Raw genomic sequence first — 25,132 nt, 5'->3', positions numbered from 1 at the left:
GACAATGTAGAATTTTTATTATTATTATTACTATTCTATTATTATGGGCATTCTTTCACTGTTTGGTAGATTAATTTAATTTTTACATGTCAATGCAATGATGTAACATTGCCCCAGGTAATATATATATATATATATAAATATTTAAACAGGTCTTCAGTTTCTGCTGTTTTCCTCACATACGACAAGACACATAACAAATTGCCCTTATCTCAGTTATGTTTGAATCTTTTTGTTAGTTGCCATGGTCTCTTTGTTTTGAAAGAGGAATAACAGTATCTCCAACGACTTACAGGACTTGTTGGTGAATCATTTACGTAGAATGATAATAAGCAAAAGAAGTGTTGGGTTTTTTATGGACTATTGAAGAAGGTAATAATTCACAGTAAAACGACCTGAAGTCCTAAACTACTTAAATGAATGAAGAAGAAAGAAGGGGCCTGTTTGTTTCCTTTGTGATATTGGAGTCTTTTCATTGTAGGGGCTCTTAATCACGCGGGAGGCGCGAGACAACAGGATCTCAGATTTATTAATTTAAATATCTGCCATTTTGCATCTATTGATCGAATCAAATCACAGTGCATTATATAAGATCACTCGAAACTGTGGATGCGGTTGCTCTAGTTGTCGTAGACTATACAAGCGTTCTTGTATCACGACTTTGATATGAATGTTGCACTGCTCTATCAAAAAGACCAAACTTAACTTCCGCAGCGAGAGACAGACCCACGGCTTATTCTGCATAACATCTTTGGCGATGATCCAATCCCCTTTGAGTTCCTCCAGCATGGGACATGAACAGAGGATTTCACACAACATCGGGCTCCCTACACTGTCGCATCCCTGCAAGTCAATATCCTTCAATGAACCGAAATGTTTGATGGCAAGTGCTTGAAATGCAAAGGATCCGAAGGATGTGGCGGGGAAATTGAGTGACTTTGCCTGTTGCATCGCATTTAGTAGCGCAGCAATTTGTCGGTCAGACACAAGATATCCTAGGCACACATTCTTCATACTCGACCAAAATATTCCTCCTCCTCTTTCAACTAGTAGTAATTGATGAAAACCTACGTCTTGAAACAACGGCAGAGGCTCAATATCGTTCCAAGTGAGATCAGACAGGCCCGGACATCGAGTGACTATATCTTCCGAAATCTTGACCATATGCAATACGAGAACGCGCATTTGAGGGAATAGTACCAAATCATATGGAATACCCTCGTTTCGCGGGAATTCTAGGAGCCGTAGCTCGAGCTTTTCAAGTCTGGAGCATGCTCGCCAAAAAACCCCTACACTACCTGAAGGAAGCTTTCCGCCATATATGTAAGGTTCCCTAAGATGATCGAATTGATTAGCCAGCCTGAGCCATAGTCCCTGACGTAGATACAGCTCAGGCATTCGATAGAGATTGAGTTGCAGCAATGAATGATTTCGGACAATGAGGCCTACAGGGTCACGGTAAAACTCGAGTTCGGTATCTCCGAAGGGAACGACTCGAGTGCTTTCGACCGTCAATTTTTGGATTGAAGGGAACTCTAGGTCATACAGTCCAGGAAAATCGTTACGGAGCTCCATAGTACGAATAAGAGCTGAGTACCGATGGAGAGCATTCCAAGGTGGAACCGGGAGGGAGTCTCCTTGAGAGTTGGATGAACAAACGCGAACATTCTCCCACAAGATCGGTATGAACGCATGGCACCAACTCTTACAGACGCGTGAGCATAAGGCAAGCTCAGCACTAGTGAGGTAATAGGCAATATGGAAATAAATTTCAGGAAGTTCAAAAGGACAAATCCTCTTTTGTGCTTGCATTTGCGCCTGGGCTTGTGTCGGAATGTATGACTTGTGGATGTTGGGCGATGAACGTGGCGTAATAATAGTGTTATTCACGAGTGAGTGGGATTAGAAAAAAAAAACAATTGAGGTGTATGTATTATAGGGTTTAGGGAAACAATCAAACAACCAACATATTGGCGTTGATCTTCCCCCTCCTTTATATTCGCCATGCACAGTGTTCAGGAGGATGCATGCAGTAGCTCAATCGTGGTCATTCCTTTTTTGGTTAGAGTAGGTGGTCACAGTAAACACAAAACTCTCCCTGTTTTGATATTTAATTAAAAATAATCTTGAACCTCTTTAATTCGAATGAAATGCGTTTATATATCTATATACATGTATATTCCTGTCTTACTTTGTCTTCGTCGCATCATTGAGATTTCTTAGAAAATACTGCTCAAGAGGTCTCTGCTGAGCTTCATGATGGGATAATCGCAGGAACAATTTCCTAAGAAGCCGTCCCATTGCCAATAATAGCTCCAGATCATAAAGGCGATCAGGACTGTGAGGACAGTATGAGGCCAGATAAAGAGAACGGTATACAGCGGTATCAAAGGATCGTCAATGTATTTAATTATTTACAAGGAATTCATGGAGCCTTCCTGAGTCCTACTGAGGATCCGGACCCGCTACAACCATGTGGTGGCTTATTTGACGATTAAGGTTGTCAAGTTTTGTTAAGGACGAAGTTCAGGTACACATATAGGCTCGTCACCAGCTTGTACTTATGTGCATTGCACTAACGCTCACTGACAGGCTGGGACCAAACTTGAGATTTTAGAAGGGGTCAACATCGTACAAACGGCGGGGAAATGGCCTTTTTTTTTTTTTTTCTAAGTCGAAATATGCCGCTAGAAGTTGACCCCCTAAAATCTCAAGTTTGGTCCCGAGCCTAAAGCTCTACATAAAAGCTTAGCCCAAAGATTAAGGGGCAATGCATACTTACTGTTGCAAAATTTAGGGGCAGATGTGGTAGGAGATTTAGGTCGTTTTGGTGGATTATGAAGCCGGTCACTTCCAGCTGATAGATAAATAATTCTAACACAATAAAAGAACACACACACACTACTCGAAGACTGGACGAGAACAGTCAGTACTCAAATGGCTCTTGTGTAAAAATAAGGAACCTTTAATGATCTATGGCTACTAACGACGAACGTTGTGAGGGCTCTTTACCTGGACGAGAACAGTCAGTACTCAAATGGCTCTTGTGTAAAAATAAGGAACAAGGAGCCAGATTTTCCTGAGCTGTTGCTCGTTAAATAGTTGGTGGCGAACCCTCTACACGTGACTAAAACTAAAACCAACACCCCCACCAGCTGCGAAGTTCGGCTCCGCCAAGCCGCAGCTCAAAAAGAAAGAAACTCATTGTGCTGTTTGCGCTTCTACCACCTTGACTCTTGCTACCCCGCATTTTGGTCATTGCATCATTGTTCTTGTCACCCTTTGGTTCGCCTTGGCATCGACCAAGGAAAATTTTCTTTCTTCGGCCAATCATTTTGATCCGTGATCACGCCATTACTTCCACATGATGATGTTGCCATGGACATAAATGTTGGTTCATTCCTCCATTCCCTTTTTTTTTTTTTTTTTTTTTTTTTTTTTTTTTTCTTTTTTTTTTTTCATTCGCAACTCCTTCCTCCTTGCCCTGCTTGAACTACTTCATCGTCATCATGGCCCGCACTGTTATTAAGAAAGACGAGGTTCCTCCTTGCCCAAGACCAACCACTTCCACCAAGACAATGCTTCCCTCTTCAGACAAGAGCTTAAGTCTGTCTTTGGGCACGTCTCCAGAGTCGCGTCCTGCTGTCACTTCTCACTCTCCTATCACTCCTTCGACCCCTACCACTCCTCCTGCTTCTGCTTCTTCTTCTACTCCTGCCGTTGTTCCTGCTCCTGCCGTCGTTGTCACTCCCCCTTCTTCTGCTTCTCCTGAGGTGGTTGCCCTTACTGACCACGAGGTTGGCCCTTCCTCTGTTTCGCCATTTGCAGCGGAGAAGTCTTCTCCAGAATCTCCTCAGTCCCAGACAGTTCCCCCCCCCGCTCGAGAGCTAAATAAGCGGTCAGCTGAGGCCTTTCAAGACATAGACGAGCCAATTGAGAAACGCGTACGGGCGAAGTATCTTCTTCACGGCGAGGTGGCATTCTCCAGAGGCTTGGCTGACCAGTCGCGTCTTCGCGAGAGGCTTCGTTCACGGAAGGTGCAACTTGCGCCTGAGGAGCGTCACGAGATTGAGCTTGACCTGTCCTTGGCGACAAGGGATGTGGAGATTGGATTGGAGTGCCTTCGTTTGCTGTGTCCTCCCGCCCCCGACCCAGACTTGGCTGGTGTAATTGATCTGGCGCGAGAGGTTGTTCGGTGTCGGCGTAGTGGGGATTCTTCTCAGTAGCTCTCTGTAGGTTCTCAATAAAATCATCTTCCCATAATCGTTGCCTTTGAGTTGCGAGCTTGAGGAAGTCTCCATTAATTGTTTCTACCCCATCCTTTGTGCCATAATGCGTTCGACCCGTCTTGATCCCATATGATCCCTTTTCATTCGCCCAGACTACTTCAAATGGACCTAACCAACGCGGCTCCAGCTTGCGTCCAAAGCCTGTGACGAAATCCAAATTGAACATGTAAACCCTTGATCCTACTTCGAACGATTGTGGGCGAACACGTCGATCATAGTAACGTTTCATCCTGTCATTGGCATTAAGCTTGCATGAGTATGCATACTCACGGATTCCCTCTCTTCTTACGATAAATCTCGCCATGCTTTCTTCTAGGACTACATCGTTCTCTTCCGGTGCCTCTGCTGAAACGAGGAACTTGTCGTCCGCGAACAGTCGCCGTAACGCTGACTGTCCTGTGTAGCCCATAAGTGCTTCCATTGGCGACACTCCTGTGCTCCTAACGACTCGACAATTCACGTCGAATACTGCTTTCGGTAGGAATGCATCCCAATCCTTAGATCCAGCTGGCAGTACTCTCCTCAGTCGCTCCTCGATAAGCTTATTTGTCGCCTCGACCTGTCCCTGACTTTGCGGATGCCTTGTCGAACCAGTGACGTGCTTGATCCCCCAGAGGTCACAGAAAGTCTTGAATTCGTTACGAAATGCGGGGCCTCCATCCGATCTAATCATAACAGGGAGCCCGAACCGACAGATAATCTTCATAAATAGAACAGCTAGGACGCCTTGCGCGCCTTTGTTGGCCACTGCATGTGCTTCAGTCCACTTGGTGAAGGAATCTGTGAAGACGACTATGGTGGTCATCCCCCTAGGCGTTTCGACTAAGTTCTCAATCAAGTCAACGAAGAGAACTTCAAATGGGAACTCGGAGACCGTAGGATGCAACCTGTTATGTTTCACTCGACTTCCAAATTGCTGGCAACGGCCGCAAGACTTGACCCAGTGGAATACATCCCGTCTCATCGTTGGCCACCAACACACGTCACGAACTGTTGCTAGGGTAGACTCTGCTCCATAGTGACCGCCCTTGTCGTGTGCCTCCTTCAGCACACCTTCGACTTCATCCTCAACTACGCACCTCTTCTCTCTGTTGTCGGCATCTCTATACAGTAGGTCACCTTCCTTCGTCAGTCGAAACCTGTATGCCTGTCTCTTGATCCTCCTCATTTCAACTTTGTCTTCTAACTCCAGTCTCATCTCGGCTAGGTACATGTAGAAGTTCGCGTACCATTGGCTCGCCAGCCACTTTTCTCCTGTGGATTCTGCCCTTCGGCTCAGACACTCTGGCACCTCGTCATCGATGTCATCCGTGGCTATTCCTTCCGACATAATGCGACTCATCCCGTCTGCATTGCCGTTCTTCGTACCTGGTTTGGTCTTAATGACCAGCTCGAATTCCGACAGAATCATCTGCCACCGCGCAGGTCGACCAGTCAGATCAGTCTTGGAAAACAACCATTTGAGTGGCGCATGGTCTGTGTAAACGACAACGGACCTACCCAGGATGTAAGGCCGAAACTTCTTGACGGCTATGACAACGGCGAGGCACTCTTGCTCAAAGGTAGAGTAGTTGCGTTCGGCTCCTTGAAAGGTCTTCGAGTAAAAGTAGACCGGTCTCAACTTACCCTCCTCATCTTCTTGTTCTAGCACTGCGCCCATAGCGTATTTGCAGGCGTCACACGAGACCACCCAATCCTTCTCGAAATCTGGAGCCTTAAGTACCGGAGCTTGAATTAACTTGGCTTTGAGACCCTTTACTGCGGCCACCTGTTCAGGACCCATGGTGAAGCTTGCACCTTTCTTGAGGAGCCTCGTCAGCGGCTCTGCAATCTGAGCGTAGCTTTCGACGAACCTTCGATAGTAGCCCGTCAAGCCCAAGAATGCACGTACATCTTCCTTGCTACGTAATGGGGTGAAATTCTTGACCTTGTCAACTTTGTCTGGCATGACCTCAATTCCATCTTTGCCGACCACGTGGCCAGTAAACTTCACCTTGTCATACCCGAAATGGAGCTTACTAGTCTTGTACTTGACTCCTCCTGCGCGAGCTGCCGCAAACGTATGATCGAGGGCTCTCAAATGCTCTCCCCAGGTCATCGTGCGCACGCACACATCGTCCATGTACGCCTCAAGCACTCTTCCGATAAGGTCTGAGTACACTTTTCTAACGAAGCGACTGAAGGTATGTGGCGCGTTCTTGAGCCCAAATGGCATTACCTTGTATGCAAACGTCCCAAAAGGCGTACGGAAGCCAAGATACTTGACATGCTCTTTTTTGATGCCAATCACGTAATAACCTTGAAATCCGTCCAGGCTACTGTAGTACTCGAATCCGCCTAAGTTGTCAAGTATTTCCTCGATGTTTGGCAGTGGCCAGCTCTCCCTTTCGGTAACCTTATTTAGGCCTATGTATGCGACGCACTTGCGCAAGGATCCGTCTTTCTTAGGAGCAAGACTCAGCGGCGCGCACCACTCGCTCTCCATCTCTATGATTTTTCCTGCCTTAAGCTCATCATCAACACTCTTCTTAAGGAAGTCAAGCTCCTTCGGCGAGTACCGTTTGCACCATCCTACGTACACTGGCTTGGCGCCTGGTTGAATGTTGATCTCATGTTCTAAAATAGACGTCACTTCGAGGTCCTCAAGGTTGGTAGTCAGCCTGTCCTTATTCTTTTCAAGTAACTCCACAATCTGTCCGTATTGCTCATTGGACAAATTTGGGTTGATGTCCACGTTGACTCCGTCAACCGCGAACGGCTGCCTTTTTACGCGAGCATCGTCATTCTCGCACTGTATCTTGCTAGAGAACACTCTTGCGGTCATCGCCTGCAGATCCGGGTCACCAACCTCTATTGTCTTCACTCTCAAGGCTCTGTACCCTGCATCAGCATCGGATTCTTCCGTCTCGTAGATTGATTCGTCATCCTCATAGTCGTCGTACTCATCATCATACTCATCGCTCTCATCAGACAAGTACGTTGATGTCGTAGGCTGAGGGGTTGAGGCGCGAACATTTAGACCGCCACCAAGGGTGATAGTCCTTCCCTCACTCTCCACGTAGTACACGATACCGTTGCTCCAATCAGCCTTGGCTTTCAGCGCCTTGAGCCAGTCATCGCCAAGGAGGAAGTCATATGTGCCCTTACAGTCGATCACTCCCATCGACATTCTCAAGGGGATCCCGGACACATAAATATCGATAGGTCTTGTGCGGCCCGCAAGCTTCTGGAAGGACCCATGGGCTAATAGCACCGCACGAGTAGCAGGCTCTAACTTCAGTCCGAGTGCGTTTGCCACATGTAGGCCCATCATAGTATGGTCATTGCCTGGATCAATAACGGCGTTGTTGAAGTCTCGTCCCAAGGCGGTGACGGTCGTGACATCACCCTTGCCACCTTGAACGTTCCTGGCCATAGCTATTGCTGACTGACTCCTCTTAGGCTTGCTTCTTCTTGGAGGGGCATGGCGGGCCCAGGCCTCGGTAACAGCTGCCTTGAGTTGCACTGCCATCTTTCCACGGTACTTGGAGTGAGTGGCCAAATCAAAATTCAATCCTTCGACCGCATCAACGAACACTGGATCAGGAATGACGCGCTTCCTGGTACGCTTTGGCGTCGCATTTGGAGCTTCTGCAACATTATTCTCTCGCCCGTCGACCGCTCTGTCATCAAAAGTCACTGTCTGGAAGTGGGGGTCCCCAGAAGGTTGCGCACTACTAGTGGATGCCTCAGCCTCCCACTGCATTCCTCGGACAGGTGGAGTAGTGCCTCTCGTTTCCTCTCTTCGTTGAGACGATGGACCTGCAGGAGTGCCTGTCCTCTCACTGCGACGTCGCTGGGCACCTGTCGAATTTAATCGCTGTGGCTTAGTCGTGATAAATGATTGGGCGACATTAGTGGCGGAGATTTCTAAACTTTGCACTCTTAGCGAGGAGTTAGTTTGAGTGGCCAATGGGACGCTATTGGCGCCTGTGGCGGGGCTTCCTTGTTCCTTAGTGCAAACCTTCGAAGTATGGCCTCGCTCGCCACATCGGAAGCATTCCACCAATGGGCAGAACGACAAGAGGTGCCCCTCTTGATTACATTTATGGCAGGTTCTACGGGCCATAGGGATAGCCTGCTGACTTCGAACTTCGGCGGGTTGGAGCACGGCATTAGGTCTAGCCTCCACTCTAATATGCTTGGCCAATTCAGAGGAACCAAACACTCGCCTCGCTACAGCCGGGCTCATTCTTGAGATAGTCTGAGCGATTCGCGCCTCCGGAGTTCGCTCCTCGGCAGCAAGGGTCCAGGCTCCGAACATGTCTGTTAATTCGTCTACGCTTAATTGATTAACTTTCTCTTTGTCGTCTTTGAAGTCCGCTAGGAAGCCAGAGTAGTGCGTCCTCGGCACTAGGGTCGATCCAAGCAGAACATTCGTCTCGATTGGTGCAGCATGCTCAGCGTTGCTGCGAGCTATGACACGGCTCTCAGTGGTGTCAATGCCCCAACGATTTCCTTCAACCAATTGTGTCACTGATTCGAAGGTTTCCTTCAAGGTCGCAGGCGCTTCTTTGTTCTTGACCTTGAAAGGATGGTCTTGCCTCAAACCCTTGCAAAATCTGTACGCCAGTAGACGCTCGGTGGCTGTTGGGATCTTGTACGGCTGTGCGTCGCAACCAGACTCTGGGTCGAGGAGTTCCATGGTAAGTTTCATTCGTTGTACATAGTTGGCTGTCGTCTCATCTTCTCCTTGCTTAATAGAATGCAACTCGTCCAGGGTGACATCCTGGCTTCTAGGGGTAGAGGCCTCCATGATGAAATCGCTGACGAACTGGCTCCAGGCACCATTCGTCTTGTTTGTCATCCTCCAGCGCCTGATCCAGCGTTGGATCTTGCCTGTCGCCTGCCTCTCGACGAACATCAACTTGTTGCTCAGGGTTTCTCCTTCGATAACACCTCCAAAATCGCTGATCCATGTCGCGGCGGTTAGACCCTCAGCCTCTGCCGACGGCCACTTCGGGATCATGGTAAGAAGAATCGATAAATTGGAAGACATTGTAGCTGCCACCCCCTGCGTAGATCACCAGAAATATTGTTGCAAAATTTAGGGGCAGATGTGGTAGGAGATTTAGGTCGTTTTGGTGGATTATGAAGCCGGTCACTTCCAGCTGATAGATAAATAATTCTAACACAATAAAAGAACACACACACACTACTCGAAGACTGGACGAGAACAGTCAGTACTCAAATGGCTCTTGTGTAAAAATAAGGAACCTTTAATGATCTATGGCTACTAACGACGAACGTTGTGAGGGCTCTTTACCTGGACGAGAACAGTCAGTACTCAAATGGCTCTTGTGTAAAAATAAGGAACAAGGAGCCAGATTTTCCTGAGCTGTTGCTCGTTAAATAGTTGGTGGCGAACCCTCTACACGTGACTAAAACTAAAACCAACATTACTTATCTTTCCAAAGCCACACTGATTCAAGGCATCTCCCGTTCCACCATGGGACAACTCTTTTACGAAATTTCCAGGACAGAAACAGGAGCAGGAGCGTAGTAGGAAGAAAAATAAAGCCAGGATAACTTCTAACTTGAAACAAGTATTATGCCTTCAGAACCTAATCAGATGCGGCAAGAGGAGGTCATTCCTCTGATCGTGAGGTAACATTTGTAACATGTTCATGTTGTGTCTTGGTTGCCCATGCTCATGGCCTGGTGGAAGAAAAAGACGTATGTGTAAATAAACACTGGATTCAAACTTTGATCCTGGTGTTTCAATTGTGTATTAATCAATGCATTCTATACGACTGTTATGTTCATATTTTTGACTTATAGCCAACTTGCTGAATATGGCTATGCACAGGTACGGGGAAAGGAATTACACTCTAAGAAACGGATAATAGAGTATTCAAAGGCATGTTTGGATTGACCGAAAATAATCACCTTATCCTAACGCATATGGGTGAACGGCCTTTGTTCTATTTAGTTGGCACTCATGGTAGCTGAACAAACACATACATCAGCATCTATCAAGCCTAGTTCTCAGCTCAGTGAAATGCTGTACATTGCCCGCGGTAAGATCTTTCGTTAGAGATTGATCCAGTATCTTTGAATTATCAGTGGCAATAAAGTGCATGTTTATATTTATATATATATATATATTTTTTTTTGGGGACTTTAATTGATCTAGAGGAATCTGTCGAAATTGAGCCCACAGACTACTTCAAAGTGGAGGCATCTCAATTTATGGATGAAGATGACGACCTTGAAGTAGGATCAAACCTTACACGGTTAAACTTGGATACCGATCCGAAATCATCGCCACTTTATCCGCCCACGCTCAATATGGTTCATACAACAACACACAAGGAGGCAGTGACTTGTACAGCGTTCACCCGAGACGGACGATACGCAGCCTCAGGTTCTGCAGATTCCTCACTCAAAATTGTGGATGTGAATAAAATGAAACAAGCTAGTGATGATGTACATCCGGTCATCCGCACACTTTATGATCATGAGACTGTAAGATTACTAGGCTTCTAATCAAATACTTTCTACATTTCCTCGTAGATCTTTATGATCATCTTAAAAATAACGACGCCTTTTTTTTTTTTTTTTTTTTTTTCTTCCTTTTATTAGCCTGTGACAGATGTTGATTTTCACCCTAATGGCTTGGTGCTTGCAGCAAGCTCAGACACCGTTGTTAAGCTGTATGATATTTCAAAACCTTCTGTGAAGCGATCCTTTCGATACCTTCAGGTAAGAATTTTCATGAAACCAAGGCAAACTTACTTCACATACTACCTTTCATAGGTTAAAAGCGACCAAGCTTAAATATTTCCTTCCTCTTATAGCATCCTCACTCCTCTTTTCTTTCTAATAACGCATAGGACTCGCATCCCATCAACTCAATCTCATTCCACCCGTCTGGCGATTTTCTATTGGTTGGTTCGGAAGCCGAGACTGTCCGGATTTTTGATGTCAAAACCCTTCAATGCTTCACTCCCCGAGCCTTCACAGGCCCTCCACAACATACACCATCCTCAGCCTCAACATCTTCTGTCGACATTGCGGCTCAACAGCAACAGCAGGGTCCACATCGTGGAGGTATCAATCATATCGAATATGCGTCTACGGGGTCTGTATTCATCACTGCATCCCAAGACGGTTCCATTAAAGTTTGGGATGCTATTGCAGGAAAAGTTGTACGGACGATCGAAAATGCACATTCAGGTAAAGGTGTCACCACAGCCACGATCTCCAAGAATGGCAAATACATTTTATCAGGCGGTTGGGATTCTGTAAGCAAATTATGGGATTTAGGCTCCGGTAAACTTATCCATGGATTCCAAGGCGCCGCTCAAAAGGCAGTTAAACAATCTACTGTCTTCTCCTACAATGAGGATTTTGTTTTTAGCTCGGATGAGTCCAATAACACGATCGTCTGCTGGGACTCTCGCACAGGCACCTTGTTGAAGCGCTATTTTGGTCAAGAGGGTGTCATTCGCTCCATTTCAGCCTCTCCGGCTGAGAACGCTATCGTTAGTGGTGGTAATGATAATCGTGTCCGATTTTGGTGTGTGCCTAATGCTCCCCTGGCTCCAGCTGAGCCCGTTTAGGCCTTTATTTTATTTTGTTTTATTTTTTTATTGTTAACAGTTAAAAATAAAGTACATGTAAAAGAATTTTAGCAATCTTTGTAGACATGGAGACTGTTCAGTGGGCCCCCTTTATATTTTGTACTCCAAAATCCAATAAATACGATCACAAACATGCTTGTCCAACATGACATGTAGACGTGTTGCCACCACCCAAGGCATCAACACAAAAATTCATATTTCACAGATCAAATTTCATCACAACATTCACAGTCTAAGGTCGAGAATTACCGCAGTATTCGGAGACGATATTTGGTAATATGTATATAGCGATGAAGGATACCTGATATGGCTCCAGATTGAGCGCTGCATCGAAGCACTGCAATCGATGAGGGATAAGAAACAGGAAACCAAGGCATGAGACAGCCTCAACTGTGCGTGGAGTAGACATTTGGTACCATTGCAAACAACTAAGGCATAAACCGCGATATGCACAACCTTCAGGTCTATATTTCGCCTGTTGGGGCGCATTATCCCTTGACTGCCTTATCCTCAAACATTCGAACAACTTTAGAAAGATGTTCGGCTATATTTTCTTACTATGGTGTGCGGCCACCATTGAGAGCAGAAAAGGTCTGTTTTGGCAAAGCCTATACAGTTGCAAATTCAATAAACTCTGGAAAGTGGAATCAGGGACATTGGAGGTGATCAGCATTGAGCTTGTCAACACTGTTGTTAGCACTGTCGATAGTTTTCTCCCTATTAGCCTTTATCTCTAGCTCCTGGATTGAAGCATACATTGTGCCCAAAAATACTTCAAGAGACCCAGATTTGAGTAACTGCTGCATTAGCTGCGTTTAAAATCAAATTCAGTTAGCCGACAATGGCGTTCAATATCTAGAGATTATAACCATGATTCACTGCGACTTCTTGCTTGCGTTTGTCCATATCCGGTATAATAGTTCCCATTACCCTTGATTAATGACTGATAGTATCATCTCTCATTTGTTGAAGATCGCTGTAATCAATGGGCTGGGATTTTCTTGCGCATTTCAAAGGAAGATGACCAAATTCAGTGGATGTCGAAAGTATCGGCGATAGCAAGAAGCCGTTAGGTGATAAAATTAGCATGAAAGGCATGATGGTTTCGTGTTTTTTTATTTTATTTGTTACATATATATACTTCATATCTACATACACTAATGCATTTTTTTAGAAAAAGAAAAAAAGAAACCAAGGTAAAGTATTCTTCATATCCATGCGTTATACATATTTAACTATGCCTTAGATTGCTGTTCTTGATGGACTGAGATGAACTAAGACTCATCCGACAGTGAAATATGCGAATCAATAGAGGAGAAAGGTGCCAGAGCTCGACGAGCTGTGAAGATACGGAGAGCAAGATGAAGACAGCTCATATCGACTGCGACTACTTCCCAAGTAAATTCGATTCCATACATGAGCTGAATACCCCTGACAATCCTTTGTGCGATTGATTCGTTAATCATGATGAAGCGCTCATCCACGGAGGTTGGCATTGTTTCTTCATCAGAATTGAAACAACGTTGGACATATGGCAAGAGCGCATGGCTAATCGAGGCCACAGTGTGCTCCTTCTCGTCCTGGTAGTTTTCCACTGCAATATTAAGAAGATATAAAAAAACGAATTGTAAGTTTTTTTTTTTTTTTTTTTTTTTTTTTTGGATGAGCATAAGGATATGAAGTTAACCCTGCTTACATGCAATGGCAAATGGTGTTGTGTAAGCCATAACGTTGTATCGTCCATGGTGATGGTATCTGAATTCGAAAGTGCCTTGGAACCATGGAAGTTTGTCGCCCAGGAAAACAACACGGCCACGACACAGCTCCTTTTCTTCAATCCAAACAACCTCCTCTTCAATAATCTCACCATCGCCTTTGCCAGCATGATCATTCACGCCTTCTTCGGCCTCTCCAAGTCCCAAATCACGGTTAACATACAGATAGCGGCCCTTGGAAGCCACAGACGTCACTTCCTTGGAGTTGTTGCTTGAGACCTTGTAAATACCGATCCAATCCTTAGTACCATGGTTCAAAGGCGCTGTCCACTCTACAGTCAGTTTTTGGCCAAGGCTGTAGGTGGGAATGCCCTCTGCATTGACGGCCGGAGCAACGTCATTGATGATCTTTACTGAATATTGTGACTTGTCATACACTCCAATGTCATCCCAAGTTCGACTATTATAAAAGTTAGCGTTAATAAAGAATAGCGGCTGATCATTCATATTTAAACCTCAGTTCGGTGCCGTGTTTGAAGACTTACGCTACAATTAATTTTTCTCTGGAGCTCTCAAGTAGAGCCTTGGAATTGGAGACCATCTCTTGTATACGAGGAGCAACACTTTGGACCAAGCCGTTCAAGTCATCACGTGTACCTTCGACAATCTCTTGTGCCTTCTCAGAGACAACCCGTGTCTTCTGAAGTACATCCTTAATTTCGGGTGTCTCCTCCAGCTTCTCGCGGATCTTGCTGACTTCATCCTTCATTTTCTTGGGGAAGATTTTAGCAGCTTTTACAGTCTTGACAACACCAGCATCTTTACGAATCTTATTTCCGTAAATCTTACGCATGTGAGGGGACTCAACATAGTGTAAGAACAAGAAGTTAGAGACCTGGGAGAACATGGCCAAGATAAAAATAGACCAGCTATTGCAAATCAAGGTCATACCCCAGAATGCAGCATGGCCCATGACTTTCTCAGGGTTGTTGACAAATCTATTCATAGTTGATTATATAGATCAGATGTAGGATGGATGCTGAGTTTTAACGTAATATTGTGAGTGCACATGCCTGTTGCTTCGTAACATTAAATAGGGACAAAACATTACCTATAGATCCCAGTGTAGAACAGACCGCTGGACGAGTCTTCCAGAAAGAAATCACCATAAAACCAACCAAAGTCACCCAGTACCTCAAAGACAGAGACTGAGGCCCAAATATGGAGAGCAATCAATGCAAGCCCAAGGACATGACGAAGTAGGACGGTACCATAGGTCCAATCGTCCGGGATTGAATACATTTTGAAAGCAGCCAAGAAAAAGGTAGCGTATGTCATCGAGTTGGACAAGTTGAAAATGCTTTTCCAGCTTTGGAATGCATCCTGTACTGTGCCTCCGTGCTTGATAAAATGCTTCGTATAAAATTTGCTGTCACTCTGCCTCTTCAAGACAGCACCAAGTACATAGGAATGGAAAACACGCCACATCAAGGCCTGAATAACCATCATGAATGTCAAGAAGCGAGGTCCTGTGTTGGAAATCAGCAGCGGCACAATGGTAGCATAAAAGATAATAAGCGCCACGAAAATATCGTTTGAACGGAAAATATCAAAGTTCTTGAAAACAATGAGATCCCGTCTAAAGTAGGTGTTGTACATGTCCTTCGATCCGCAAGGGACAAGTGTTGCTGCTTGATCAATGGGTGCAACATGGTCGGAAGGGGAGGCAACAACAGAGCTCTGACCAGTAGATAGTCCCAATGACGCCTCAGTGGTAGTGGGGACACGCTTTTTAGGGATCTGAGGAGGATTGTAGGTCTTATCAATGTCTAAGTGAGGACAAGAGTAAATATGAGCACTTTTTTTTTTTTTTTTTTTTTTTTTGCAAAATTGCCAAGCTAATCAGACAGGGTAGCATAAAATAAACACTTACGAGGGTTCTCGACCAAAGTGAGGAACGCAAATTGGGCGGCATGGGCAAAGAGTGAAACAAAGAGCACCATGTATGAGGCCATCATGAGGGAGATACCGTAGTAACCAGCATATCCAACCGAGTACATTGGGTGGGGTGCCATCTCAAAGACTCCATCAAACGTTAATGATTGTTCAATCAGAAAGAAAAAGTCACCCCAATCTAAAAAAAAAAAAAAAAAAAAAAAAAAAAGCCATACACAATTAGCGTAGGAAGAAGGTTATACATGATGCTTCATATGCTACTGTCGTTACTGTTACTGTCGTGGCCGCAAATTGAAGGGAGAGGGTGTAAACTTACACCAAGCAAAGTCCTTGACTACACGATGTGCGTCCAACTTGACCCAAATATTGAAGAACACAAGAATGAACCCAGCGGTCCAGCGCAATACGTGGCCAAAAAAGCCAGATCCGGCAGGGAAGGTGAGCCAAGATAGAGCGAAGCAGACATAGGTAGTGAAATCATTCATGAGGATTAGGTCTACAAGCTGTCGGTATAATAGCCATGTGTTGAATTCGATAGGTACGGCCTATTGGGTTCAAAATGGAGTGAAAAAAATCAGTTCAAGAGAATGCATCCTCGAATAAATGATCAAATGATCAAGCAACCATGAAGATTTATTTACATCAAAATCGTAGTCCGAGTCCATCTTGCAGCTGAGCTCTTGCTTGAGCCATTCATACCAGCCACCACCACGCTTTTTGTCAAAAATGCCTTGTTCCTTAGCCCAAGCAACCAACGCTCTACGTTCGCTCTGAAGTTTCAACAAGTAGCCCAAACCCGCATTGTATCCTGCTCTCCAGAATAAGAAGAGGGCCAGGAACAGCCAACGTTTAATGTATGTGGGTAGAGTGAAGAACATGAGAATCTGAACACCCATAACGGCAAGGGTGATGAGATCAAAAGCAGACTTTTTCTTGCTCATATCAAAGATCTCGCTCAGCATGTCCTTTGTAACAGGCACGCGAAAAACTGTAGTTCGATAGCATTTGTAAAAAGGAGAGGATCAGCAACAATGAACAACAATCTTTGAATGTGGGTGTAAACAACAGTAAATTGTCGATCAACTGGAGATTCATACTTGTGCCATTGGGAGTTTTGCCAAACGCAGTCTCTTCCTGTTCCCTGGCTAGGCTCAACTTCTGGGACTCTGATAGAGATTGACCCGAAGTAGCTGAATCGGTCGAATCTCTGCCATGCGAATTATGGAGATCGGGTGATTCAGTCATGGAAGGAGTTCCTGATCGGACTGCTGCGGTAGCGTGCACCTTGTTGGATGAGGACACGCCATTGACCTCCAGCTGGGTTGTTGAGACCTTCCTGTTACGGAGCTCAGAATCCATGATTGTAGAGTCTCACTCTTCTAATATTTAATTTCTATTGTCTTAAAGAGCGCCCAAAACGGAGAGATGAGGAATGTGGGGAGCGACAAGAACAAAGAGTAGAAGGTGAGAGAGTGTAGGGATGAGAAAAGTAGAGGGAAGAAGGAAGGAAGAAGCGAGGAGAGAGAGAGAGAAGGCGAGAGCGTGCGTGTCTGTAGACTCAAGAAAGTTGGTTGGGGTCCAATCTGGTCTACCCGTGCTTAAGCTCGTGCTCGTGTCTGTTTCTGTATTGTACCTGAGCTCGTGTTTATGTTGCTCTTCGGGTCAAGAGCTGGTACACAAGGAAACAAATGGAACGAATTTTCTACTTTGAATCATGAAGAAACTTCAAAGTAAAACATGTTTGCCATGCTTATGGGAAAAGATGATTAATTTGCTTCTAATAGCACAACATTATGCCAATGCTTATTCTGTCGCCATCTTTAAAGATTTTACTCGAGTAATCGCGTGCTGCCAAGAGATCCACTCCAACCTAAAAATGTCACTGTATACAGTGTTTCGCGTGCAATCAGCCGTTGGAAAAGATTTTCAGAGGTTGATCACCCCAACAAACAACTATCATATGTCAAATTGGTGGCGCTAAGTCACGTTTTTTTTTTTTTTTTTTTTTTTTTTTTTGGAAACACAACAGCTTTGCTGACAACAGCTCCATTGATTTTTTTCTCTTCCAAAGGATGTACATGTAAATTGCTGGAGAGCCGTGCTACAATAATTTCATTTTCGGATTGCGTATTTTTTTTTTTTTAGTGAATTCATTCCATACAAAGTTGAAAGCAAGAGAGGGTTGAAGAAGGAGTATTTTTCGTATATCAGTAGTCAACCGGTTACTCCTTTACTCCTTTCACTTGGATGGGCTCTAATGACTGATGAGAATACTAAACTGAATAGAATCTTTGATTGACTGTCAGGGGGGTAGAGTGTCGTTGTATTCTTTGTATAAATCGCGCTAGTGCGAAAGCATTCCATTCAAAGAATGGCACAGCAAAGGTTATAAGTTCTCATGACGTACAAGAATCGTCCAATGCATTAAGAATCATTTTTCCAGGGTCTTCAAAGGCCTAGATGAATTTTAAAAGGGTAACAACCGCGAAAGATTGTTTCCATTCGAACACAAACAGAGCTTTTATTTTTACGAATGCGGATGAGACCAATTATTTTAATTCTTGGTAATATCCAGATTACTTGAGAAAGGATGCGTTTGGAAGAAAAGAAAAGGAAGAGGAAACAGATTTCAATAAGGTTTATAAGAATTTTATCAAAATGACATCAACCATTTTTGACCAACAATACCATACAAGGTATAGAGACATTTATAAATGATACATGGAAATGCAAGATTAAAGTGATCGGAGGACCAATCTTTTGCTTTGAGTAGTGGAGATATTTCCAAGACAACTTTTCTTCGTTGCACCCTTCGTGTGGTCTGCCTGCTATCTCCACTTTCACCGTTGTCTCTGACTTCGCCGCCAATCATCGTCTTCTTCCTGCCATCTCTGTAGAGTGGCGTATCCATTTCTTTTTTTTTCACTTTGTCTTGTACTTTGTTCCATTCAGCCTGTATTTCCGCATTACATGCACACACCTTCATACCTTCATATCTTTATACCTTCATACCTTCATTAAAACACATTAAAACATTCATTCATTCATTCATTCATTCATTCATTCACTCATTCATTCACTCATTCATTCACTCATTCATTCACTCATTCATTCACTCATTTATTCATTCATTAATTCATTCATTCATTAACACATTCATTAAAACTCATTCTCATGTGGTTATAATTCTGGAGCCAGCGTAACACACCTATCCTGCTCAAGTTCTACAACAAACTATTGGCAGGTTACGATAAACCTTGAAAATAGCGTTTCTTGATAACCCGATCAGCACTGCTGGTAAGGCCGCGTTTATCTATCAATTTTGTTGCCCCTACCTCATTATCATGAACAGCATCGCCTGTCCCTATCCATGCACCATGGACATCGTCATTCCCCTCCCTCTTTTCGTATGCACATCACCAACAGCAATATCCTGTCGCTTCTAAAAAACACAATTTTACCGACTTGCGCTTTTTTTTTTTTTTTTTTTTTTTTTCTCGCTTGTATAATCCTTCCTCTATCGATGTTGTCGTGAGATTGGTTATGAATGTAATTAACCTGGCAGAGACGGAGCTTGATTAAATTCGGAATCTTTTAATGAAAAAGTTGAAAGTTCCCTGAAAGGGGTATAGAAAGACTTGTTGAAAAAGTTAATATGGAGGAAATCCTGCTCTTGAAGGCGGTTTCCTGCTCGTTCAACAACTCCACTTTGTCTTCTCTTCCTCGCTGAGATCTAGTTGGGTGTGTGCTTAGGATGTATTTGGAACACAGCATTTTTTTTTTCTGATTGTCGATTTGGTGGAAAGCAGGCTAAGCATGCTGCAGGGGCCATGTTTATGAAATGGTACCTGTCTTTTTTTTTTCTTTCATTCTCTTGGCATGCTGTACACGACAAATGTAGTACAGTATGAACTATGTCGTAGACTAGACTATTGTGGAGATATCGCACATGGAAGGAGCATTTTAGTTCAGTTGCTCAATGAACTTTTTTTTTTAAAAAAAACGTCAGTCCGCACCGTAGTCGAAACGATGCGATGTAATATTAAAAAGATTCTTCTGCTCAAACTCCCCCTTTTTTTATGATGACATATCCTGCATATGCTTGAATTCACATTTACATCTCACCGTGCCACAAACGCAAAAATGAAACTACTTTTGGATTAACATTGATCGTCCAACTAACCACCTGCATGCCTCCTAATTTTCAGATTCACAACAATCATTCATATGGAATCCCTTGTCCATCACACAACAGCTATCACTCATAACCTGGGGCCACGTGAGTCCCAGTTCAGACACTGTGTCTCCTTCCAAATTGCAGTACCACTGTCGTCTGTGAACGTCAGTCAGTGGCATCACAATCCTCCATCTTTATACTCTGTGCTGGTATCTGTTTTCTCTACCAGTCTCAGTCAGATGCCAACCCCCGACAGAATAGCCCACTCAAAGTACAAGAGTAGTCATATACGAATAAGGAGTCGGCACTTATTCTTCAGATCCTCCTTAACTCGGAAATCAGTAGCTATGGTTCGCACACCTCGGTCTGAACAGTGTCATCCCCATCTTAGATCCCAGATCAACAATACAAAGGACTCGATCCAGACTCGCCAAAGCCGGCAGTACCCAAAGAGTAGCCATAGAAAGCTTTTAGGAGCTAATAGCGCTATGTATTTGAAAAGGTTATATCTCACATTCTCCAGATCGCCTAAATTCACTCGGAAAAGCTCGAAAAGACCTTCTCAGTCTTCTTCATTGTTATCCATACTCACTTGGCTACTGGTGTTTTTATTGCCACTTTCAATGCTCCATGCTGTCGCTTCGATCCCTGTTCAGGAGCCACCGGGATTAGGGATACGTCCATTTTTTCAACATCATGGCCTTGGGCGGCGGTCTATGGATTCTCCATCTGGGTACCAGTACAATGCCTTGACGTCCAATTCAAAAGCCATGAATATCTCCAATCTCCCTCTTTGCGATCCCAAAACTATGACTGGATTCAATGGTCGGAAGTCAGAATCATATAAAGATGGGCCTATTCGAGTGCTGGGAATCGATCATGGTTTGTACTCCAATCCTTTTATCAATCCTTGTAAGCCTCCTGTCAATAACTGCATGCTCAGGGACCATTTTATATCATACCCTTGACCATTATTTTTAACTAGGTATTACTCCGTTTTGGGACAGAGTTCATGCAGGTGCTTGGGATGCAGCGAAAATCACCGATATTCAGCTGGATTGGCAGCGGACGACACTGAATGGCGTCTTCGACACTGACACTATGGCTAGTCGAATCAGAAAAGCCTCCGAGGAGCCTATTGATGGGTTAATTGTCACTATCCCCAACTCCGACATTGCAGCCGCGGTCATTGATGTCCAGAGACAGCGTCCAGGACTTCCAATTGTAGTCATGAATATAGGCCTGGAATCTGCCAGACAGCAAGGATTCCTCTCCGTCTTACAGAACAATGTCGCTGCTGGAGAATTGATCGGAAACGCACTACTTGACAAAGGTATTCCTATTAGATTTATAGGCTTGACTCCTTTACAAAAGAAGTACAATCTATTGTGGTTGCTGACTGACCACTTGTTTTGAACATGCCGTAGGAGCGCGAAGTTTTGTTTGTCTTGGCGCTGTGCCTTTTGTGCAAACGTTCGCCGACCGCTGTTCAGGAGTCCTCAAGGCTTTTAGGGCTCGGGGATTGAATCTTACCGACTCTTTCTCTAATAGAACTATAATGGTCAATCGCACTAACGATAGTCAACAAGTCTTCCGAACCGTGAAGAGTCATCTCGGAAAGTATCCGAACGTTGACTCAATTATCGCTCTGTCAACACTCACAGTTGACTTGGCTGTGGAGATTTCGCTGAATAAAACAGGCAATCCTGTGCCTGGGAGGCCAGGTGGGTTATGGGTAGGCACATTCGAATTGAATGAGAATATGATAGAGTACGTTAAATCAGGAACCATTGTTGCGGCCACTTCCCAATCGCCGTATCTTCAAGGAGCGATTCCTGTTCTAGAAATTTTCCTTATGGTTTCATCGAAACAAAGATTACAGGTAGACACAATTTGGACGGGACCAACGCTGCTGGACGCTAGCAATGTCGAAGCTGAGTATGCACAAGATCATTCAGGAGACCTCTTCGACTTCATTGCGCAGAACAAGACAGCTGTAGTGTTTAACCGCAATATTTCACTAGAGAAAACACGCTGGAAGGAGGCCTTGGGCGGTATTATCGAAGCGACGACATTGTTTGGGTGGAACACGATCTCAGCGACTTCAGTACCGGAATTGGAAGGGGTCCAGAATACCCTACTATCTGCTGGTTCTGGGACGACTGGTAATTTAGCTGAATCGCGGTATGGCCCATATAAAGGCATTCAAGGCGTCATCATGTCCTTAGCTGATAAGGAGCAATACAGTGAGCTATTGAACAACACCGTGATGGGACCGAACATGCCTATCATGGGTATAGGCACAGTGGACAATTGGGTGCCTTTACCGAGTAGAGTTGTTTTCCACGGGCCTAGCGATACCGCCATTGGCTCGACATTCTCATCTCAGATCCTGAAAAACGGCTTTGGCATACCTTTGTGTCTCATAGAGTTAAATGGGCCATGGTGGCAAGAAGGACATTGTATCCAGCTACACAAGTTCCTAGCCACAATATACGGCGAGGCGAGAGTTGGCAGGTTGGAAGACATGATGATGAAAATTGATGCGAAAGCCAGCGACTTGGTGTTTAACAGCAGCGAAATTCAGGAGCGCGCCGCATTTCATAATGAGCACTGGTACAAAAGACAGGATAACGAGTCTACGTTATCGCCGGACGAGCAACGCATTATCAATGCTTTTTCGGAACAAGCCACGCTACCATTTGACTCGATCCTCTGCACATCCATACCACTTTATGAAGTGGTAGCCAAGATCTACCCTAATCTTAAGAAGATTCGTGGTTCGGCGGCCTCTATTGGCTTATCACCTCTGACGGAGAGCGCTACATTGAGGGAGGGGTTACCTTTGCTTTCCAAGGCAGCACCGGATTCAAGTTCTCCTGGAGTATTCGTGATGGGGACATCTACGAAGGCAATCCATTCTTTGGCAAATAATCAGTATATCACTGGCATCCTGAATCCACAGCAATACATCCAGGGGTTTCATTCAGTTCTCAGTCTTTCAATCAGAATGATGTATCCTAATCGAGCCAAGGTCTTTAACCAGTTCCTTGCTACCGGACCTGTGCCCATAAACTACGTTTGTGAGCCCGGTACATATTACTCGTCCGGTCGAAGCATTCCGGAGAGCATGGAAGGGTCTGCGGGTGCTTTTCAAGGGATCCCCATGAATTTGTCACCATATACGAGCACAGACTTTTCAAGTGAGGATACAGATACAGTGCTCTGCGTGGATCCTGATGGTCATGTAAAAGTTCGGTCCATGTGTACACGCTGTTCTGCCGGAACATATAGCAACTATTCGGATGCACTCAAATGCTCCTCTTGCCCTTCTGGTCTGACCACTACAGGTGTTGGTCAAGTAAGCTGTGTTGACTGCAGCGATGGCAACTGTGGAAGCAGTTCAGGGAGTAAGGCTATCAGATATGGATTTCAGAGTATAGAGTATTGATGTCTCTTGTTAAAGATTAGTTGTTCTGACTTTTTTTTTTTTTTTTTTTTTTTTTTAATCGACCTCTTTGATCACAACAATCTTGCAATAGTGAGTCTGTCTAAACTTTTGATGGCTATCCTTATTCCTCTCTTGTCGGGCTTGGTACTAGCGGCGTTGCTGGTCTTCTGCTGGTATAAAAGGAAAAAATACATCAACGGGAAGAAACTTAATGATGACTCTTGGCAACTGGATCTGGCAAAGTTGCTTTATAGTGGCATCGGAGGTGAGACAGATAGAACTTATGGCCTTCCACGCATGAGTGGCCCTAATAATATGAATGGTATTATCCTTCCTGGCGTCACAGTTGGTAATGCGTCTACGCTTGCAGCTTATCTCAAAAGACGGTCATCCGCTGAGTTTGGTCCGCGACTAAGTAATGATCTGGGGAATGATAGTGCAGGGAGCCATATTAGTTCTGACCAAGTTGCTAGCTTTAGCGCACCCTCTGGCTCATCGTAAGTTCGGGCTACGGGGAAGTCATAACCATAGAAAGAAAAAGAAAAAAAGCACAATCTAACCGTATTGGAATGGTTCCTCAATTTTTCCAGTAGGAATACAAAGTCTCTTCAAGGAAACAACCCCAGCCAATTTTCCTTAGTCATGAGCCGTGGGTCATCTGCAGTTGGTACCTGGCGCAGTATGCCTGTTTATATCAAGAAGATTGGATCCAAGAAAGTCACAGTGACCTCAGAGCTTCGTAAAGAGATCTTCAATATGCGAGAACTTCGTCATCCTAAGCTTGTCGAGTTTATTGGCGTCTGCCTTGCACAACCCAACATCTGCATTGTCACAGGTATGGCAGCTTCATTGTGCACTTCTGTAAATTATTAGGCGTAATACGCTTTATTTTTATTTTACTTGGAAATTGAAAATGTTTTTCAAAATTTTCCACGACAACAGAACTTGTTCCAAAAGGTACATTGGCAGCTGTATTGGCAAATATGGACCATAAATTCACTTGGCTCTTCAAGTTTTCATTCATGCAGGATCTGTGTCGGGGTATGGAGTTCCTTCATATGTCCAAGATTATGTTTCATGGGCGTTTAACAAGCATGAACTGTTTGATCTCATCTCGCTGGGAGCTTAAGATCGCAGGCTATGGGTTGGATGGACTCTACAGGTCGCAATTGGACACGCCTACTCCACAGCCCAGCCTTCTGAGTGAAAAGATGCTAAAGCAGAAAAGCGCTGGCCGTGTGTGGCCATCTGATGTATCTCATCCATCGCAGTCTGATCATTCAAACCCCCAGCAGCAGGGGATCTTTGACCTCAACCACGAGCCCTTTCGGAGAAGTAAGAATATGCGTAATTATGTGGAGAACGGAGACTTCAACGGAAATAGATTAGTTGGAGAGGAAGAGGCGGCTGGAGCCTCTGGAGCCTCGTTGTCTTTAGGAAGCAGGCCTAGGCATACCAGCGGTAGTTATTATAGCTCTAGTACTCCACATGCTAGCGCCTCCTACGCCAGTGGTATCTCAGATGGTCCCGAGCATAGCGGTTTCGAAAATACAGTTGATATGATCCCTTTATTGTGGACTGCTCCTGAATGTCTTAATTTGGGAAAGAATGGTGACTATGAAGTCATCGGCAGTCAGAGGGGTGATATTTACAGGCAAGTTGTATTTCGAAGCTCTAATCTCACGCTTTTACCTTGGTTATTATTAATAAGTAGTTGCAGCTAATTTTTTTTTTTTTTTTTTTTTTTTTTTTTTTCATCCCCCAGTGCTGGAATCATATTCAACGAAATTTTAACACGCCGCCTGCCTTACCATGATCAAGAACAGGCGGACATCCTTGGCATAATCAAGCTTGTAAAGGGGCACGATCTTCGACCCACTCTGATCAACACTGAGAATTCAATATATTCTGCGGAAGAT

The 25,132-nt window shown here is 44.5% G+C and overlaps 3 protein-coding genes across 3 annotated transcripts; 2 read left to right on the top strand and 1 right to left on the bottom strand.

The window, feature by feature from the left end:
• Nucleotides 1-9,805: 9,805 nt before the first annotated feature.
• On the top strand, nt 9,806-11,895 carry BCR41DRAFT_346903 (WD40-repeat-containing domain protein; the record flags this gene model as incomplete). Its single annotated transcript, XM_022022981.1, has 6 exons — nt 9,806-10,004; nt 10,110-10,137; nt 10,261-10,348; nt 10,465-10,796; nt 10,914-11,033; nt 11,165-11,895. The coding sequence occupies exons 1-6, from the start codon at nt 9,976-9,978 to the stop codon at nt 11,891-11,893; spliced, it is 1,326 nt and encodes a 441-aa protein (XP_021885237.1). The 5' UTR covers nt 9,806-9,975.
• Nucleotides 11,896-13,016: 1,121 nt separating this feature from the next.
• Nucleotides 13,017-17,431, bottom strand: BCR41DRAFT_332164 (phospholipid methyltransferase-domain-containing protein). Its single transcript, XM_022021841.1, has 8 exons — nt 16,683-17,431; nt 16,227-16,573; nt 15,902-16,130; nt 15,563-15,763; nt 14,741-15,458; nt 14,175-14,627; nt 13,611-14,089; nt 13,017-13,508 (listed from the first exon to the last, which is right to left on the bottom strand). The coding sequence occupies exons 1-8, from the start codon at nt 16,942-16,944 to the stop codon at nt 13,189-13,191; spliced, it is 3,009 nt and encodes a 1,002-aa protein (XP_021885236.1). The 5' UTR covers nt 16,945-17,431; the 3' UTR covers nt 13,017-13,188.
• Nucleotides 17,432-20,402: 2,971 nt separating this feature from the next.
• BCR41DRAFT_156522 (periplasmic binding protein-like I) lies at nt 20,403-23,645 on the top strand. Its single transcript, XM_022019623.1, has 3 exons — nt 20,403-21,095; nt 21,190-23,172; nt 23,309-23,645. The coding sequence occupies exons 1-3, from the start codon at nt 20,864-20,866 to the stop codon at nt 23,323-23,325; spliced, it is 2,232 nt and encodes a 743-aa protein (XP_021885235.1). The 5' UTR covers nt 20,403-20,863; the 3' UTR covers nt 23,326-23,645.
• The last annotated feature ends 1,487 nt before the right edge of the window (nt 23,646-25,132 follow it).

Source organism: Lobosporangium transversale (genome assembly GCF_002105155.1).
Source record: "Lobosporangium transversale strain NRRL 3116 chromosome Unknown BCR41scaffold_4, whole genome shotgun sequence".
Classification (NCBI taxonomy): Eukaryota; Fungi; Mortierellomycota; class Mortierellomycetes; order Mortierellales; family Mortierellaceae; genus Lobosporangium; species Lobosporangium transversale.
This window is presented reverse-complemented; position numbering and strand designations above follow the sequence as displayed.

Bases quoted from the DNA above. Each gene is read 5' to 3' on its own strand.
- BCR41DRAFT_332164 (XM_022021841.1), bottom strand. From the start codon at position 16,944: ATGGATTCTGAGCTCCGTAACAGGAAGGTCTCAACAACCCAGCTGGAG. The intron at 15,764-15,901 runs GTAAGTTTACAC...TTTTTTTTTTAG, and splicing joins AGTCAAGGACTTTGCTTGGT to ATTGGGGTGACTTTTTCTTT. The intron at 14,628-14,740 runs GTAATGTTTTGT...AACTATGAATAG, and splicing joins TTCTACACTGGGATCTATAG to ATTTGTCAACAACCCTGAGA.
- BCR41DRAFT_156522 (XM_022019623.1), top strand. From the start codon at position 20,864: ATGGCTAGTCGAATCAGAAAAGCCTCCGAGGAGCCTATTGATGGGTTA. The intron at 21,096-21,189 runs GTATTCCTATTA...AACATGCCGTAG, and splicing joins AAACGCACTACTTGACAAAG to GAGCGCGAAGTTTTGTTTGT.